General features: G+C 50.2%; 1 protein-coding gene across 1 annotated transcript in view; it reads left to right on the forward strand.

Moving 5' to 3' along the window:
• The first annotated feature begins 554 nt into the window (after nt 1-554).
• The window catches only part of rnaseh2a (ribonuclease H2, subunit A), a 29,948-nt gene continuing 13,742 nt past the window's right edge, over nt 555-16,760 (forward strand). The window contains exons 1-6 of the mRNA XM_085971730.1: nt 555-836; nt 3,721-3,792; nt 6,527-6,653; nt 8,241-8,328; nt 11,034-11,171; nt 14,057-14,144. Of these exons, the coding sequence (XP_085827856.1) occupies nt 710-836; nt 3,721-3,792; nt 6,527-6,653; nt 8,241-8,328; nt 11,034-11,171; nt 14,057-14,144 (640 nt within the window). The 5' untranslated portion in view covers nt 555-709. The remainder of the gene's footprint in view (nt 837-3,720; nt 3,793-6,526; nt 6,654-8,240; nt 8,329-11,033; nt 11,172-14,056; nt 14,145-16,760) is intronic.

The raw sequence follows: 16,760 nt of genomic DNA on the forward strand, positions 1-16,760 counted from the left end.
AATCGGAGGCGCCGTCTTTCGGATGAGATGTTAAACCGAGGCCCCGTCTGCTCTCTCAAGCGGACATAAAAGATCCCACGGTGCTATTTCGAAGAAGAGCCAGGGGGCAGTTCTCCCCCGGTGTCCTGGGACCAATATTTATCACTAAAAACAGATTATCTGGGTCATTATCACATTGCTGTTTGTGGGAGCTTGCTGTGTGCAAACTGGCAACTACATTTCCCACATTACAACCGTGACTGCACTTCAAAAGTACTTCATTGGCTGTAAAGCGCTTTGGGACGTCCTGAGGTCGTCAATAGGCGCTATAGAAATGCAAGTTCTGGCTACCAGAGCTAGAAAGTTGACCAGGGCGCCTGAAAACTACAACTCCCAGGAGGCATTGTGCAACCAGCGCATGCGCACCGGGTCCCAGTTGCTCGCAAACATTAACTTTTGATTAAAAATTAAATAAAACCCGCTGCAAAGTTTCAGTGTCGAATTTCTGCTAACCCTACACATCACGAAGTTATAAATATATTATAGATACGCTTTGCCTCGGTGGCCTTCGGGTCAAAGGTCAGAGGGCAAAGGGTGAGCGCGGGAGCGACTGTCCGCCGGGTCTCCAGCAGCGCCGCCCGGTATTTCTTCAGCTTCTTAAATCCCAGGTGGAATTTTATTTGTTTTAAGACAGAATAAAGATATAACGTAAAGACACCGAAGCGAAGCGATGGATCTGAGGGAGTTGGAGCGGGACAATAGCGGCAGCTGCCGGCTGGTGTCAGCCGTGCCCGCCGCCTGTCGGAGCGGCGAGTGTTGCCTGGGCGTCGATGAGGCGGGCCGGGGCCCGGTGCTGGGTGAGTGAGGGCCGCCGGCTCAGTCATTACTGAAGCATTGTCGAGGGATAGAAGGCATTAGAGCGCCAGCCCCGCCTCCTCCTCCAGCCCCGCCCCCTCTCCTCCTCCAGCCCCACCCCCTCTCCTCCTCCTCCAGCCCCGCCCCTCGCCTCCTCCTCCAGCCCCGCCCCCTCTCCTCCAGCCCCGCCCCCTCTCCTCCTCCAGCCCCGCCCCCTCTCCTCCTCCAGCCCCGCCCCCTCTCCTCCTTCAGCCCCGCCCCCTCTCCTCCAGCCCCGCCCCCTCTCCTCCAGCCCCGCCCCCTCTCCTCCTCCAGCCCCGCCCCCTCTCCTCCTCCTCCAGCCCCGCCCCCTCGCCTCCTCCTCCAGCCCCGCCCCCTCTCCTCCAGCCCCACCCCCTCTCCTCCTCCAGCCCCGCCCCCTCTCCTCCAGCCCCGCCCCCTCTCCTTCTCCTCCAGCCCCGCCCCCTCCTCCTCCAGCCCCGCCCCCTCCTCCTCCAGCCCCGCCCCCTCTCCTCCTCCAGCCCCGCCACCTCTCCTCCTCCAGCCCCGCCCCCTCTCCTCCTCCAGCCCCGCCCCCTCTCCTCCTCCAGCCCCGCCCCCTCTCCTCCTCCAGCCCCGCCCCTCTCCTCCTCCAGCCCCGCCCCCTCTCCTCCAGCCCCGCCCCCCTCCTCCAGCCCCGCCCCCTCGCCTCCTCCTCCAGCCCCGCCCCCTCTCCTCCTCCAGCCCTGCCCCCACTCCTCCTCCTCCAGCCCCGCCCGTCTCCTCCTCCAGCCCCGCCCCCTCTCCTCCTCCTCCAGCACCGCCCCTCGCCTCCTCCAGCCCCGCCCCTCGCCTCCTCCAGCCCCGCCCCCTCGCCTCCTCCTCCAGCCCGCCCCTCGCCTCCTCCTCCAGCCCCTCGCCTCCTCCTCCAGCCCCGCCCCCTCGCCTCTTCCTCCAGCCCCGCCCCTCGCCTCCTCCTCCAGCCCCACCCCCTCGCCTCCTTCTCCAGCCCCGCCCCCTCGCCTCCTTCTCCAGCCCCGCCGCCTCGCCTCCAGCCCCGCCCCCCCCGCCTCCAGCCCCGCCCCCTCGCCTCCTCCAGCCCCGCCCCTCGCCTCCTCCAGCCCCGCCCCCTTGCCTCCTCCAGCCCGCGCTCCCTCGCCTCCTCCTCCAGCCCCGCCCCCTCGCTGCCTCCTCCAGCCCCGCCCCCCTCGCCTCCTCCTCCAGCCCCCGCCCCCTCGCCTCCTCCTCCAGCCCCGCCCCCTCGCCTCCTCCTCCAGCCCCGCCCCCTCGCCTCCTCCTCCAGCCCCGCCCCCTCGCCTCCTCCTCCAGCCCCGCCCCCTCGCCTCCTCCTCCAGCCCTGCCCCCTCGCCTCCTCCTCCAGCCCCGCCCCCTCGCCTCCTCCTTCAGCCCCGCCCCCTCGCCTCCTCCTCCAGCCCCGCCCCCTCGCCTCCTCCTCCAGCCCCGCCCCCTCGCCTCCGCCTCCAGCCCCGCCCCCTCGCCTCCTCCTCCAGCCCCGCCCCCTCGCCTCCTCCTCCAGCCCCGCCCCCTCGCCTCCTCCTAAAGCCCCGCCCCCTCGCCTCCTCCTCCAGCCCCGCCCCCTCGCCTCCTCCTCCAGCCCCGCCCCCTCGCCTCCTCCTCTAGTTCTGCCCCGTCGCCTCCTCCAGTCATAGAAACATAGAAGATAGGAGCAGGAGTAGGCCATTCGGCCCCTCGAGCCCCGCTCCGCCATTCAATGAGATCATGGCTGATCATCCAAACTCAGTACCCTGTCCCTGCCTTCTCCCCATATCACTTGATCCCTTTAGCCTTAAGAAATATATCCAACTCCTTCTTGAATATATTTAATGAATTGGCCTCAACTGCCTTCTGTGGTAGAGAATTCCACAGGTTCACCACTCTCTGGGTGAAGAAATTCCTCCTCATCTCTGTCCTAAATGGCTTACCCCTTATCTTTAGACTGTGACCCCTGGTTCTGGACTCCCCCGCCATCGGGAACATCCTTCCTGCATCTAGTCTGTCCAGTCCTGTTAGAATTTTATAAGTTTCAATGTGATCCCCTCTCATTCTTCTAAACTCCAGCGGGTACAAGCCCAATCGACCCAATCTCTCCTGGAATTTTCTGAGGATGTAACTGGTAGAATAGATAAGGGAGAACCAGTGGATGTGGTGTATTTGGACTTTCAGAAGGCTTTCGATAAGGTCCCGCATAAGAGATTAGCGTTTACTGAGTCAGAAAGAAAAGAAAGACTTGCATTTATATAGCGCCTTTCACGATGATGTGCAGAAGCCACTCGAGCTATACTCTCCTAGATGACTGCTGTCATTTGCATCTCTCAGTGTCATGTCATTTTTTTTATTCATTCATTTAATTCATTCCAGCATTTATTGCCCATCCCTAATTGCTCTCGAGAAGGTGGTGGTGAGCCGCCTTCTTGAACCGCTGCAGTCCGTGTGGACTGTGTATACTTCTTTGTAGTGGTTTGGTGCAACTGAGGGGGCTTGCTAGGCTATTTCAGTGGGCAGTTAAGAGTCCACCACATTGCTGTGGGTCTGGAGTCACATATCGGGTAAGGACCAGGTAAAGACTGAAGGACATTAGTGACCCAGACGGGTTTTTTACGGCAACCTGGCAGTTTCATGGGTCACCATTACTGACACCAGCTTTTTAAATTTAAATTTCCCTGCTGCTAGTGGTGGGATCTGAACTCCTGTCTCCGGATCATTAGTCTAAGCCTCGGGATCATTAGTCCAGTAACATAACCACTGTGTTACCATACCCTATAGTAATGCACTCCAACTTAGTAATTTATAAGTCCCTGTCTGTCCTGAATCACACACACACACCGACTTTACACCTGTGTTCAGGACCTGTTGTGCCTCACGCTTATTGTTTTCCTGTGTTTTCAGGGCCAATGGTGTACGGAATCTGTTTTTGCCCGCTTGCTAAGCAACAGCAGCTCAAAGAGCTCAAGGTCGCAGGTATGGAAGTCAAAACATCTTTTGAAAAAGTCAAAATGCTACTGATAATGCAATCAAACTGCCGAATGGCGCCAAAACTCAAATACAGAACTGGCAAACAAGCAAGTGTTCAGCGATTGTGAGCAGTTAGATCTTTGCTCTATATCATGGTGCCTTGGCATCAATAATAGAGACTCCATTGCTCACCTTTGGCCCCAGGAGTCTGCAACTTTTTGTAATGGTGCTTCTGATTATTCAAAGAAGTTCAGAAGATGTCTGAAACTAATCTACAACCTTTTGTGAATTTTATATTGAACGTATGTGTTTGGTATCGGTGACAAATTGCTGTTTACAGAAGTTCTATAGAGACAGCACTGTTCCCTAAAAAAAAGTTTGAAGAGTCACTAACTATTTTGTTTTTAATTTTTCCCCTCTTAAGTTATCCTTGTCTTCAGGTCCAGGTGAGCTTCATGATTTTCTTACCAAGAAAGACTTGCATTTCTATAGCACCTTTCGCGACCACCAGATGTCCCAAAGAGCTTTACAGCCAACAAAGTACTTTTTGAAGTGTGGTCACTGTTGTAATGTAGGAAACGCGGCAGCCAATTGGCGCACAGCAAGCTCCCACAAACAGCAATGTGATAATGACCCAGACAATCTGTTTTAGTGATGTTGATTGAGGGATAGATATTGGCCCCAGGACACCGGGGGGAGCTCCCCTGCTCTTCTTCGAAATAGTAGCCGTGGGGATCTTTTACGTCCACCTGAGAGAGAGTGGGCTGTTTCCAAAAGGCTCCTGTATCAAACTGGCAGGAGGCTCTGGGTACAGGTGGAACGCTCCATTTGGATTTTCTCTCCCTCCCACAGAACAATGTCACAAGACGGAACACCTCCGTTCAGTCCGTAAGGGTGACCCCGAGCTTCCGGTCGCCTGTCATTTTAATTCACCGCCCCATTTCCACTCAGATCTCACTGTACTCGGCCTCTTGCATTGTTCCACGGAAGCGCAGCGTAAGCTCGAGGAACAGCACCTCATCTTCCATTTAGGCACTTTACAGCCTTCTGGACTCGATATCAAGTTAAACAATTTCAGATCATAACCTCGGCCCCCATTACATTTTTACTTATTTTTTATCCACACCTTTGTTTTGGCCCTTTCCCCCCCCCCCCCCTCTCTCCCACATGGCAGCTGTCTCCCATTCTGCCAGCACATTTCACACCTAATCTAGAGCCGTCTTTTGTCTCCACTAGTCCTATCACCACCTCGTCTCGTTTTGAATACCTCTTAATGTCTCTTCTCTTTTGTTCTCTCCCAGCCTGGCCTCTTAATCTATTTCATTCCCTGTGCCTCTTTAGTCTTGATAAAGGGTTTTGACCCGAAACGTTGACTCTATTTTCTCTCCACGGATGTTGCCTGGCCTGCTGAGTTTTTCCAGCATTTTCTGTTGTTATTTCGGATTTCCAGCATCTGCAGTATTTTGCTAATGTCACAATCTTGGTGGCTCTTTGCTCGGTGTGGTTTAGATTGGGAATGGACCAGAAATCGAACTCGTGGGACTTTTTAAACATTCCTAAAATTAATTTTTCAGTGCTAAACTAGAGGAATAAACTGGACTTTTTGAGATAAGGTGAAGTGTCTGTTAAGGTTGTTGTACCTCCTAGGATGCATATATCTGCCTTGCTGCGTTGAAATCAAGGTTCGTCACATCATCTCTTACTCTAATTTATTCTTTCCCTGGAGCACACTTTTCCCTTCCTTTTACAATCACCGGGTTTTTAAAACCCAGGTTCGGTGCGACCTAATCGCTGCTTTCTCACTAATCTCTTGTCTTTTCAACCTTTAGCGGCGTCCTGCACTTTATGCCCTTCATCTTGGTTTCACAGATCTTTAAAAAAAAATACTGAAGTAGTCACTCTTACCCTCTTGGGAAATGCCTCCCTCAAGTGACCCAGCTAAGAGCAGAACATCATGGTGTGGGAATTGCAAGCACGCCCTATGTTTGTCCAGCGTTTAGCATGTTGATGGGCTACTGTGCCACCAGGCTGTGTTGCGTTTGGTTTCAATTTTTTTTTTTTACATAAGAATTGGGAGCAGGAGTCGGCCACACGGCCCTTCGAGCCTGCTCCGGCATTCAATCAGATCATGGCTGATCTTTGACCTCAACTCTCCTACATTTCAACAGTGACTCCAATTCAAAAATACTTCATTGGCTGTAAAGCGCTTTGGGATGTCCAGTGGTCGTGAAAGGCGCTATATAAATGCAAGTCTTATTATTTTATTTTAACTCCACTCCCGCCCGATCTCCATATCCCTTGATTCCCCTAGAGTCCAAAAATCTATCGCTCTCAGCCTTGAATATACTCAACGACTCAGCATCCACAGCCCTCTGGGGCAGAATTCCAAAGATTCACAACCCTCCGAGTGAAGAAATTCCTCCTCATCTCAGTCTTAAATGGCCGACCCCTTATCCTGAGACTATGCCCCCTAGTTCTAGACTCTCCAGCCAGGGTGAAACAACCTCTCAGCATCTACCCTGTCAATCCCCCTCAGAATCTTGTATGTTTCAATGAGATCACCTCTCATTCTTCTAAACTCCAGAGAGTATCGGCCCATTCTACTCAATCTCTCCTCATAGGACAGCCCTCTCATCCCAGAGATCAATCTGGTGAACCTTTGTTGCCATGACCAGTATGTTCTAGCTGTCAGACTTAATGCAGATGTTAATTTAATTTCCCTTTCTGTTCTCTCTTGCAGACTCAAAGACACTAACGGAGAAAGAGAGAGAGAACCTGTTTGCTAAACTAGACAAAGCAAAAGATTTTATTGGCTGGGCCTTGCAGGTCCTTTCACCCAATATAATCTCAACTAGCATGCAGCAAAGGTACTTCTCCGCATGTTAACTTCACGGAAGGGATGCATTGAGGCACATCAGGGCTGGAAAGGAAAAGACAGAAAGACTTGCATGTCTATAGCGTCTCAGGACGTCCCAAAGCACTTTATAGTCAATGAAGCACTTTTGAAGTGCAGTCACTGTTGTAATGTAGGAAACGCGGCAGCCAATTTGTGCACAGCAAGCTCCCACAAACGGCAACGTATTAATGACCAGATAATCTGTTTTTTAGGGATAAATATTGACCAGGATACTCCCCTTCTCTTCTTCAAAATAGTGCCGTGGGATCTTTTACGTCCACGGGGCCTCGGTTTAACATCTCATCTGAAAGACGGCGCCTCCGACAGGGCAGCACTCCCTCAGCACTGCATCGGAGCGTCAGCCTAGATTTTAATGCTCAAGTCCCTGGAGTGGGGCTTGAACCCACAACCTTCTGACTCAAGAGGCGAGAGTGCTGCCCACTGAGCCATGACTGAGACTGGAATAAGATGAAGGCAGCTGGCTTTGTGCACATGTTGCAATGGGCTGGTGATCCCAGTTCACCCTGCCGACTGAGGCTATTGTATGGAGGTTACAACAGGCAGAACTTGCCACTCAAGGTGCTGAATAGCCTCTCTTTTCCCTGCACTGCCTCCAGTGGATGCCATTAAATATCACATCCTGTTCTCTTGCCAACAGTCTAGAATTATAAAGGATTACAGGAAACTTTCTGCAATCCGGGACCGAGCTGTTGCCGTCCCATCAAAACTGCCGGACAAACCAGCGCTAATGTTGAAACATATGGAGATTTTGAGCTCCGTATCTGGCAACAAACCCTGTTGCTTAGCAACAGCTTCTAAACAGTCGGCCATACCTTGCAAGCGTCTCTGTAGCTTAGCAACAGTTTCAGCGAGACCTTGCAGAGCCTGACTGGTGGGAAAAAAAAGCAACGAAAAGAAAAAAAACCTAACGAAACGGCTCCTGATTTTTGCCAGTGGCTCGAGCATTCCGGACAGTTAACCTCCGGATAAACCAAAGTTTCCTGTAATTGGACTCTGCCTTAATTCATATTTTCAACCGCATGGCAGTTCTGCCGCTAGGGTTTGCCTCGCTCCTGAGAGTTGTTAACTTTCAGCTGGAGCCAGATTCAGATTGCTTTAATAATTATTTAGATTCATAGAAATTTACAGCACAGAAAAGAGGCCATTCGGCCTGTCATGCCTGTGCCGGCTCTTTGAAAGAGCAGTCGTGCTTAGTCCCCCCAGCCGCCCCCCCCCCCGCTCTTTGTCCGTAACCCTGTCAGTTCCTCATCCTCAAGTACCCGTCAAACTTGCTTTTAAAATTATTTATGGTAGAGCGTTCCAGATCCTGACAACTCTCTGAGTGAAAACTTTCTCCTCATCACCTCGCTAGATCTTATTCTACTGATTTGGAATCTATGGCCTCTAGTTATTGTGGCCTGGTTGACGCAATGGGCGAAAGTTTTCCCTTTCTGTCGTTACAAAGGAAGGCAACGTTCTGCCCCGTGCTGAGCCTGCTCTGAGGTTGAAACCACCAGTCGCTGACCCTGTCTGACTCTTTCCTTGTTCCCAAAAACAGAACCAAATGCAACCTGAATACGTTGTCTCATGATGCTGCCATCGGACTCATCCAGTATGCGTTGGACAGTGGTGTCCAAGTGAAAGAGGCGAGTAGGAGAAATGTTCTGCAGACACTTTGCTGAAGGAGATACTCCCATGTTTCTATTTGTGACTGCCTGCTCAGATCTCTCTCTCTCCCACTAATAATGATCCTCTTTTACGATTTTCTCGTAAAAATGTTGACTTGCTGCTCAAATCTACACATGCTGCCTTCTCCCCTATCGATGAGCTTCAGGTTGAGCCATTCCTTGGGACGCTGCGCTCTTTCTCTGATCTGCTGCTGCTCTTGGGATCCCAATGCTAGATTTTTGCCCATAGGAGATGGCACTGTAAAAAAAAAAAATGTAAAGTCTCAGCAGAAAGTGAAATGAATTGTCTCGTAGTTGGCCTGGTCTTTGTCTAATCGTTTAGATTTTGTTCTGCTGGCAACTGCTGATGACACATTGTGATCTACAAACATTGATCTGTAGATGTATCGTTCGGTTTAGTGGCTGGCCAAATGAGCTACTGTTTATCATTGTACATTACTTTAGCTAATGCACATACGGTTCTGGTACAGTTTGCATCTTGCAGAGTTGTTATAACACTCGGTGCGAAATCGAAGGAGAATAAAACTAAGGCAGGTAGAGTACATTCTGAATCATTAATTTAACACTTCATAAACTGCGAATTTCTACAATTAGTTTATTCTCCATGTTGGGCACGAGAAAAGCAATACTCTGAGTCCAGGGTGCTCAGAATCCTGGAAGGGTGTGATGTGATGTTTGTAAAGAGGGAAGCCTTCTTTGAGCCACGTTTATGGCTGAGATTGTGAATTTTGTGTTACATATAGGGTTACATAATGCTGTGGGAGAATTCTTTTCCTGCAATGTGATTGGGTAGATTTTTTAGGCATTATGTGGGTTGTTTGCTGTCGTGTTTATTTTCTACTTTTGCTCACCAATCAGAAAGGACAAAAACACACATTTTTGTGATAAGACAGTTGTCCTATGAGGAGAGATTGTGTAGAATGGGCCGACACTCTCTGGAGTTTAGAAGAATGAGAGGTGATCTCATTGAAACATACAAGATTCTGAGGGGGATTGACAGGGTCGATGCTGAGAGGTTGTTTCCCCCTGGCTGGAGAGTCTAGAACCAGGGGGCATAGTCTCAGGATAAGGGGCCGGCCATTTAAGACTGAGATGAGGAGGAATTTCTTCACTCAGAGGGTGTGAATCTTTGGAATTCTCTGCCCCAGAGGGCTGTGGATGTTGAGTCGTTGAGTATATTCAAGGCTGAGATCGATAGATTGTTGGACTCGGGGAATCAAGGGATATGGCGGGAAAGTGGAGTTGAGGTCGATGATCAGCCATGATTTTGTTGAATGGTGGAGCAGGCTCGAGGGGTCATATGGCCGACTCCTATTTCTTAGGTTCTTATGTGCATATTCAAACACTTGCATTTATATAATGCTTTTACCACAGTAAAGCATCCTAAAAAACAGAGTTTAAAAAATCAACACCAAACAGTAATAGAAGAACTAGGTGAGGTCACTAAAGAGACGGGGATTGAGAAAGTAGTACGTTGAACACAACATAGATGGTAGACACAAGAAATCTTTACTTGCGCCACAAGAATGATTAACTATGATAGATATCAGCGATGGCTTGATAACCTGATCCTCATTATTACTGTCGAGGTAGGTTAGAAGCTGTCTGCAGAGCGCTGGTGTGTCACGGAGGCGTTTTGGGCGGAATCTGTTGACTCATTTCTTGCAATATCCTGTTCTGAAAACTCTGCTGCCACACTGGCTGCTGTGACTGTCTGCTTCTGGTGTCCTAGTCTTAGCAATGTCTAAGTGCGGTTTTAGTTTTTAAAAATATTTTATCTTAAGTTATTACGAAACTAAATTTGTAGCATCTAGACTAGAGTTATGCAGTGATGCTTCAAGCCTCTAATTGGATAATTGCTCACCTCTGTACAAATGTGGCAAAATATCTTGCTGTTTTACCTTGGCAACACTGCTCTTATAGTTTCAACTGCAAGATGGTATTTTAAAGGTTTTTAAAAAACTATATTTTTTATAAAGGTCTTTGCCATGCCCACGGTATCTTGCACACTCCTGAGGTAACACGAAGCTAGTCACGGTGGCTGCTCTGAGAACAGTTTGACCAGCTGAATGTCCGTGAGCAGATCAAGTGAACAGCCCGCTGGCTTTTTATATGGGAGCCCGGGCCAGTTTCCATTGTCCACTTCTTGCACGCCCCTGGGTCAGTGTAGGCTTCTTGGGCTGCAGTGTGAAGGATTGATTCAGCTGTGAATCACCATGAATGATTAGCCTGGGGACTTTTCAATTAATGGCTGGAATTGTATATCAATAATTAATTAACCCCGTTGCTTTTACTTGAAATCCATTAATGTCGCTCTCATTTCCGGCTGCTGTGAAATTGTCTTTTTAAATTCACTTTCATTTGCTGTAAGACAACTTAGCTATCCACACATATGGAGTGGTAGATTATAGTTTCACATCTGTGTTTCCTTGCACAGTGCATTCCCAATCTTGACTGAGTTGCATGTTTTCAAAATGTATTTTTTAAGCAACTACTTCCTAAATTGCACAGTCCCAGTCCCACATGTGATAGAACCTTTCTGCCTTGCTGCACCCACACACTCGTTCCAAAGTTAGCATTCCGATTAAGTACGTAGACGATAAGTAATCTTGATACAGTATTTGTATTGCTGCATTAATGGCCGAACCTCTGCTTATCCGTAGGTTTACGTAGACACCGTTGGACCTGCTGAAAAGTACGAGGCAAAGCTGAAGGAGCGTTTCCCAGGGCTGGAGGTCACAGTCAGACCCAAGGCTGATTCCTTATTCCCAATAGTCAGTGCAGCCAGTATCTGTGCCAAAGTGAGTGCTGGGTGTTCGGAGTGTGTTATAGTTTCTCTTCAAGTTGCACACAGACATTACACATCATTACACATGAACAGTGCAGTTCGGTACCTGGCCCCGAGGAAGAGGTGCGCAGAGCGACAGAAATTCTTATTTCCTGTCTGAGGTCAGGGCCTTTGATATACCTCCTCTCGAGCTGGTTGCTGGGATGCACTTGACAGCAGCGTGAGCTGCCTTGTCTCCTTTGAGATTTTTTCAGCAGCACCTAAACCCGCGCCCCCGCCATCTAGAAGGTACAAGGGGCCAGCATGTGGACGGGAACATTATCACCTCCAAGTCACACACCATTCTGACTTGCATATATAACGGCCGTTCCTTGATCGCGCCTGCAACTCCCTACCTAACAGCACTGTGAGAGGACTTTAACCACACGAACTGCAGCGGTTCAAGAAGAAGGCCCGCCACCACCTTCTCAAGGGCAACTAGGGACGGGCAATAAATGCCGGCCATGCCCACATCCTGAGAATGAATAAAAACATTTGAAGGCCTGGCAGCCCAGTTGAAATTAAGAAATCTTGAGCAACTTATGCCCTGCATTCACTACACCATGCCAAGTAACCCTACGCTTTTTGATCTTTCCACCATCTTAAATTGGCCATTTTAATCTGCTCCAAGTACATTGCTCTTTGTATTTCAGCATGCTTTTATATCTGTGACGTAAGAAAACTACTAGGCACTTGGTCTAAGCGTTAAACAAAGCTTTAATCAACTGTTTTACAACATGGAGGTCTAGTTGTATCCTTCACTAGTTCCTGTTAAGAATGTCCTGCGCAAGCTGGGCCCGTGCCTGAGTGTTTATACTCTCCCTGGACAGCGCCACCCGTAGGCCGCTCAGTATTATTTCATAAGTCTTTCTTTCATGAATGACTGATTCATGTCAATCTGAACTCCAGAAAAGTGTTGCTTTTAATTTTTAAAAAAAACCAGTATACATTGTTCACTTATTCCCGCATAGTGCAACTTAGAAAAAGCAATACTTTGGGGATAATTACAGTAATGCACCCTACTCCAGCTGCTCTCGCCTCCCCATTAGCAGCAGTGGGGTAAGCCGGTGAGCCCATTGTGTCTCACTCACTGCCCCGGGTGCTGCTCGAGGAGCGAGGCCATTGTGGACGGCTGTTACTTGCCCACGTGCAAAATGGTGCATGGAATAGGTAGCGTGTTACTTCACTTGAAATTGATACGAAGTATTACAGGAAACTTTGGTTTATCCGGAGGTTATATGTCCGGAATACTCGATCTAACGACAAAAATCAGGAGCCGTTTTCTATAAGTTTTTTTAGTTCTCGTTGCTTTTTTTTTTCCCAGTCAGGCACTGCAAGGTCTGTAGCTATAGCAACAGCTTCAGCTAGAGACGCTTGCAGCTGCAGCCGATTGTTTTGAAGCTGTTGCTAAGCAACAGGGTTTGTTGATTCACACGGAGCTTTTCAGTTCCGTATGTTTCAACATTAACGCTGGTATGTCCGGCACTTTTGATGGTACGGCACCAGCTCGGTCCTGTCAGTGCCGGATATCAAAAGGTTTCCTGTAGAAAGGAAAACTAGGTTGCTGATGACATCCATGTTTGTTAAACCGTACCTTTTTAAATGTCTTTACTTGACTAATGTATTCATGGAAGGTATAGATATAACAAGTTCAATGCAGCGTAGCTTTCTGCTTTTCGTCAGACTGCTTAGCAGGTCTTGGACTGTGCTTGGGAGCTGCAATGACTGACTATACCAACAGATGGCCTTATTCAGGCACTTGAGATGCAAGCAGTCAGAAATAACTGGTCAGACACTTCAGTTGTATAATCTACTGCAGAATGTGTTTCCATACCTAAACGACAATATATACAGAAGTCCAGGACAAAGCAGCCCGCTTGATTGGCACCCCATCCACCACCTTAAACATTCACTCCCTCCACCACCGGCGCACCGTGGCTGCAGTGTGTACCATCTACAACTTGCACTGCAGCAACTCGCCAAAGCTTCTTCGGCAGCACCTCCCAAACCCGCGACCTCTTCCACCTAGAAGGACAAGGGCAGCAGGTGCATGGGAACACCACCACCTCCAAGTTCCCCTCCAAGTCACACACCATCCTGACTTGGGAATATATTGTCGTTCCTTCATCGTCGCTGGGTCAAAATCCTGGAACTCCCCCCCCCCCCCCCCCCCCCCTAACAGCACTGTGGGAGCACCTTCACCACACGGACTGCAGCGGTTCAAGAAGGCAGCTCACCACCACCTCGAGGGCAATTAGGGATGGGCAATAAATGTTGGCCTTGCCAGTGATGCCCACATCCCATGAACAAATTTTAAAAAGTGCTGTTGGTGTATTAGTTTTCATTTTAAAAACTTTCTCTCCTTGACAGCTGACCCCCATAATGAGCATTGCTTCGGCTCCTAGTGTAACACATTGCATTGTCCTGTTGCATGGAAAGGCCTGATTGGAAAACCCTGACCATAGGGTGGCAGTAATGGGTCAAACTCTAGGTCCAAATTTTTAAAAGCTATTGTTTAAATGCAATGCTTGATCTTTTCAGTTTATGGCACCCAGTGAAACTTCTATTGGGCGCACAGCGTTTTTCACTCCAAAACAAATGTGGAAAAGTCGAGTGTAGAGCACTATTATTTCATAAAAGAATTCAATCTGTGAGTGATTTAAAAATACTGAAATATTCAGGGGAGAAACCGGTTTCTTATGTGCACGATAAAATGCTGCAGTTTGCCATTAACTACCCTTATTAAATGGTGCAAACATGTTTGTTATATTTTTGAATGTCATATTGAAAATTAACTGCAGTCCTCAAAAGTTGATGAGTCAAGTTCACCCTGTTCCTTAACTGGTGTCTCCTCTCCAGGTTGCGAGGGACCATGCTGTTCAATCATGGAAGTTTGTTGAAGATCTAGGAGATGTAAACCTGAATTACGGTTCCGGTTACCCCAATGGTAAGAATCAGCAGCAGCAGCTGGAGGGGGCACGTCATGGTCGGTACAGTACCGGAGCAGTGGGAGGTGATTGGTGTCTTGCTAGCCTGAAGATTTAGAAAGTTTGCCCTGGATCTTCTGAGGGAAGGAATGGAAAATGGTTGAACACTCACCTCATTTTACTCATTTTTCAAAAATTTGTCACTCCTGAGTAGAGTTATTGTACCTGATAGATTTGTTCCATATTTACTTTTCACTCATTTCCATTTACTGCCTCTGGCCCTATTTTCTTAGAGTAATCTGAAGTAATAATCTGAGTTTATCTTGTCTCTACAATTTATTATTTTGTATATTTAGAGGTGGTGGGGAAATCGAAGGCATACGGTACCTTCCTTTCTGTGTCCCATTCCCCCTCTAAAGTGAACTCCTTCTGAAGAACTGTCCTTGTTGGTTTTTAATATTCTGCTGTTGAATTCTTCCGATCCGCTTTTGAAAATGGGCGTATGCCTTGTTGAGTTATAAGGGATGGCTGACAGGAGAGGATGCTATTCCAAGTCTATACTAGAACAGAAAGAAAACACCAAAATAACAACAGAAAATGCTGGAAAAACTCAGCAGGTCAGGCAACATCCGTGGAGAGAAATTTGAGTTGTAAAAGATTGCAGTAGCTGATGAGGATATGACCAGTGTAATTGTGACCTGGTATTGAGTCTAATTGTGATTGCTGTCACAAGATGAACTTTCTACTTTATTGGGTATATCCCTCCTTGCCCTTGAGAAGGTGGTGGTGAGCACTGTTCCCTCTAAGATGCGCGGGTGCACGCGCAGTGATTCCCGAGCTCACGCGCAGTTGATTTGAAGTGCCGCGCAGAGAACCGGGCAGTAGCTGTGGCAGGGGAGGGGCCCAATACATGACGGCCCCGGGAATCCAGACAGACTCGTTTACGAGTCTTGCGACCTCCAAGCCGATCTCAATCGCAGCTCCTGAAGTGTGTGTTCCGATGGTTGACAGGTTGCTGTGTAACGCCGGGAGGGATTTGATTTTCTTCCTTGAACTTTGACCTTTCAGCGGGAGAATCCCCCGCGTTCTGATTATTCGGCTCGTGGGACACCGGAGCCGTGCATGCGCAGTACCCAGTTGGGCCATGCTTTCGTCCGCTCCATGCAGAGGTCAGGGGATCTGTTGGTGGCCGGTGGGGGGAAGATTGAGGATCGAAAGGGAAGAGTGAGGGAATCGGGGGGGGGGGGGGCGGGGAGAGAGAGAGACTGGCAGGGGGAGACTCGGGGGTGGGGGGAGAGAGAGAGAGAGACTGGGGGGGAGAGAGAGACAGAGGCTGGGGGGTGAGAGAGAGACTGGGGGAGAGAGAGACTGGGAGAGAGGGGGAGAGAGAGAGAGACTGGGGGGGAGAGAGAGAGACTGGGAGGGGGGGAGAGAGAGACGGGGGGGGAGAGAGAGAGACGGGGGGGAGAGAGAGAGAGAGACTGGGGGGAGAGAGAGAGAGAGACTGGGGGAGAGAGAGAGAGACTGGGGGAGAGAGAGAGAGACTGGGGGGAGAGAGAGAGAGACGGGGAGAGAGAGAGACGGGGGAGAGAGAGAGACGGGGGGAGAGAGAGAGACGGGGGGAGAGAGAGAGAAGGGGGTGAGAGAGAGACTGAGGAGAGAGAGAGAGAGAGAGACGGAGGGGGGAGAGAGAGAGACGGAGGGGGGAGAGAGAGAGAGACTGGGGGGGAGAGAGAGAGAGAGAGAGACTGGGGGAGAGAGAGAGAGAGACTGGGGGAGAGAGAGAGAGACTGGGGGGAGAGAGAGACGGGGGGAGAAAGAGAGAGAGAGACTGGAGGGAGAGAGAGAGAGAGACTGGGGAGAGAGAGAGAGACTGGGGGAGAGAGAGAGAGAGACTGGGGGGAGAGAGAGAGACTGGGGGGAGAGAGAGAGAGAGAGAGAGAGACTGGGGAGAGAGAGAGAGAGAGACCTGGGGGGAGAGAGACAGACTGGGGGGAGAGAGAGACTGGGGGGGGGGGAGAGAGAGACTGGGGGGAGAGAGAGAGAGAGACTGGGGGGGAGAGAGAGAGAGAGAGAGACTGGGGGGGGAGAGAGACTGGGGGGGGAGAGAGAGAGAGACGGGGGGGGAGAGAGAGAGAGACTGGGGGGGAGAGAGAGAGAGACGGGGGGAGAGAGAGAGACTGGGGGGGGAGAGAGAGAGAGACTGGGGGGGAGAGAGAGAGAGACTGGGGGGGAGAGAGAGAGAGACGGGGGGGGAGAGAGAGAGAGAGACTGGGGGGGAGAGAGAGAGACTGGGGGGGAGAGAGAGAGACTGGGGGGGGAGAGAGAGAGAGACTGGGGGGGAGAGAGAGAGACTGGGGGGGAGAGAGAGAGAGAGACTGGGGGGAGAGAGAGAGAGAGACGGGGGGGAGAGAGAGACTGGGGGGGAGAGAGAGAGAGAGAGACTGGGGGGGAGAGAGAGAGAGAGAGAGACGGGGGAGAGAGAGAGACGGGGGAGAGAGAGAGAGACGGGGAGAGAGAGAGAGAGAGACGGGGAGAGAGAGAGACGGGGAGAGAGAGAGAGAGAGAGACGGGGAGAGAGAGAGAGAGAGAGACTGGGGGAGAGAGAGAGAGAGAGACTGGGGGAGAGAGAGAGA

The sequence above is a fragment of the Somniosus microcephalus genome, chromosome 31 (genome assembly GCF_052327205.1).
Source record: "Somniosus microcephalus isolate GS21.2 chromosome 31, FLI_Smic_1.0, whole genome shotgun sequence".
NCBI lineage: Eukaryota > Metazoa > Chordata > Chondrichthyes > Squaliformes > Somniosidae > Somniosus > Somniosus microcephalus.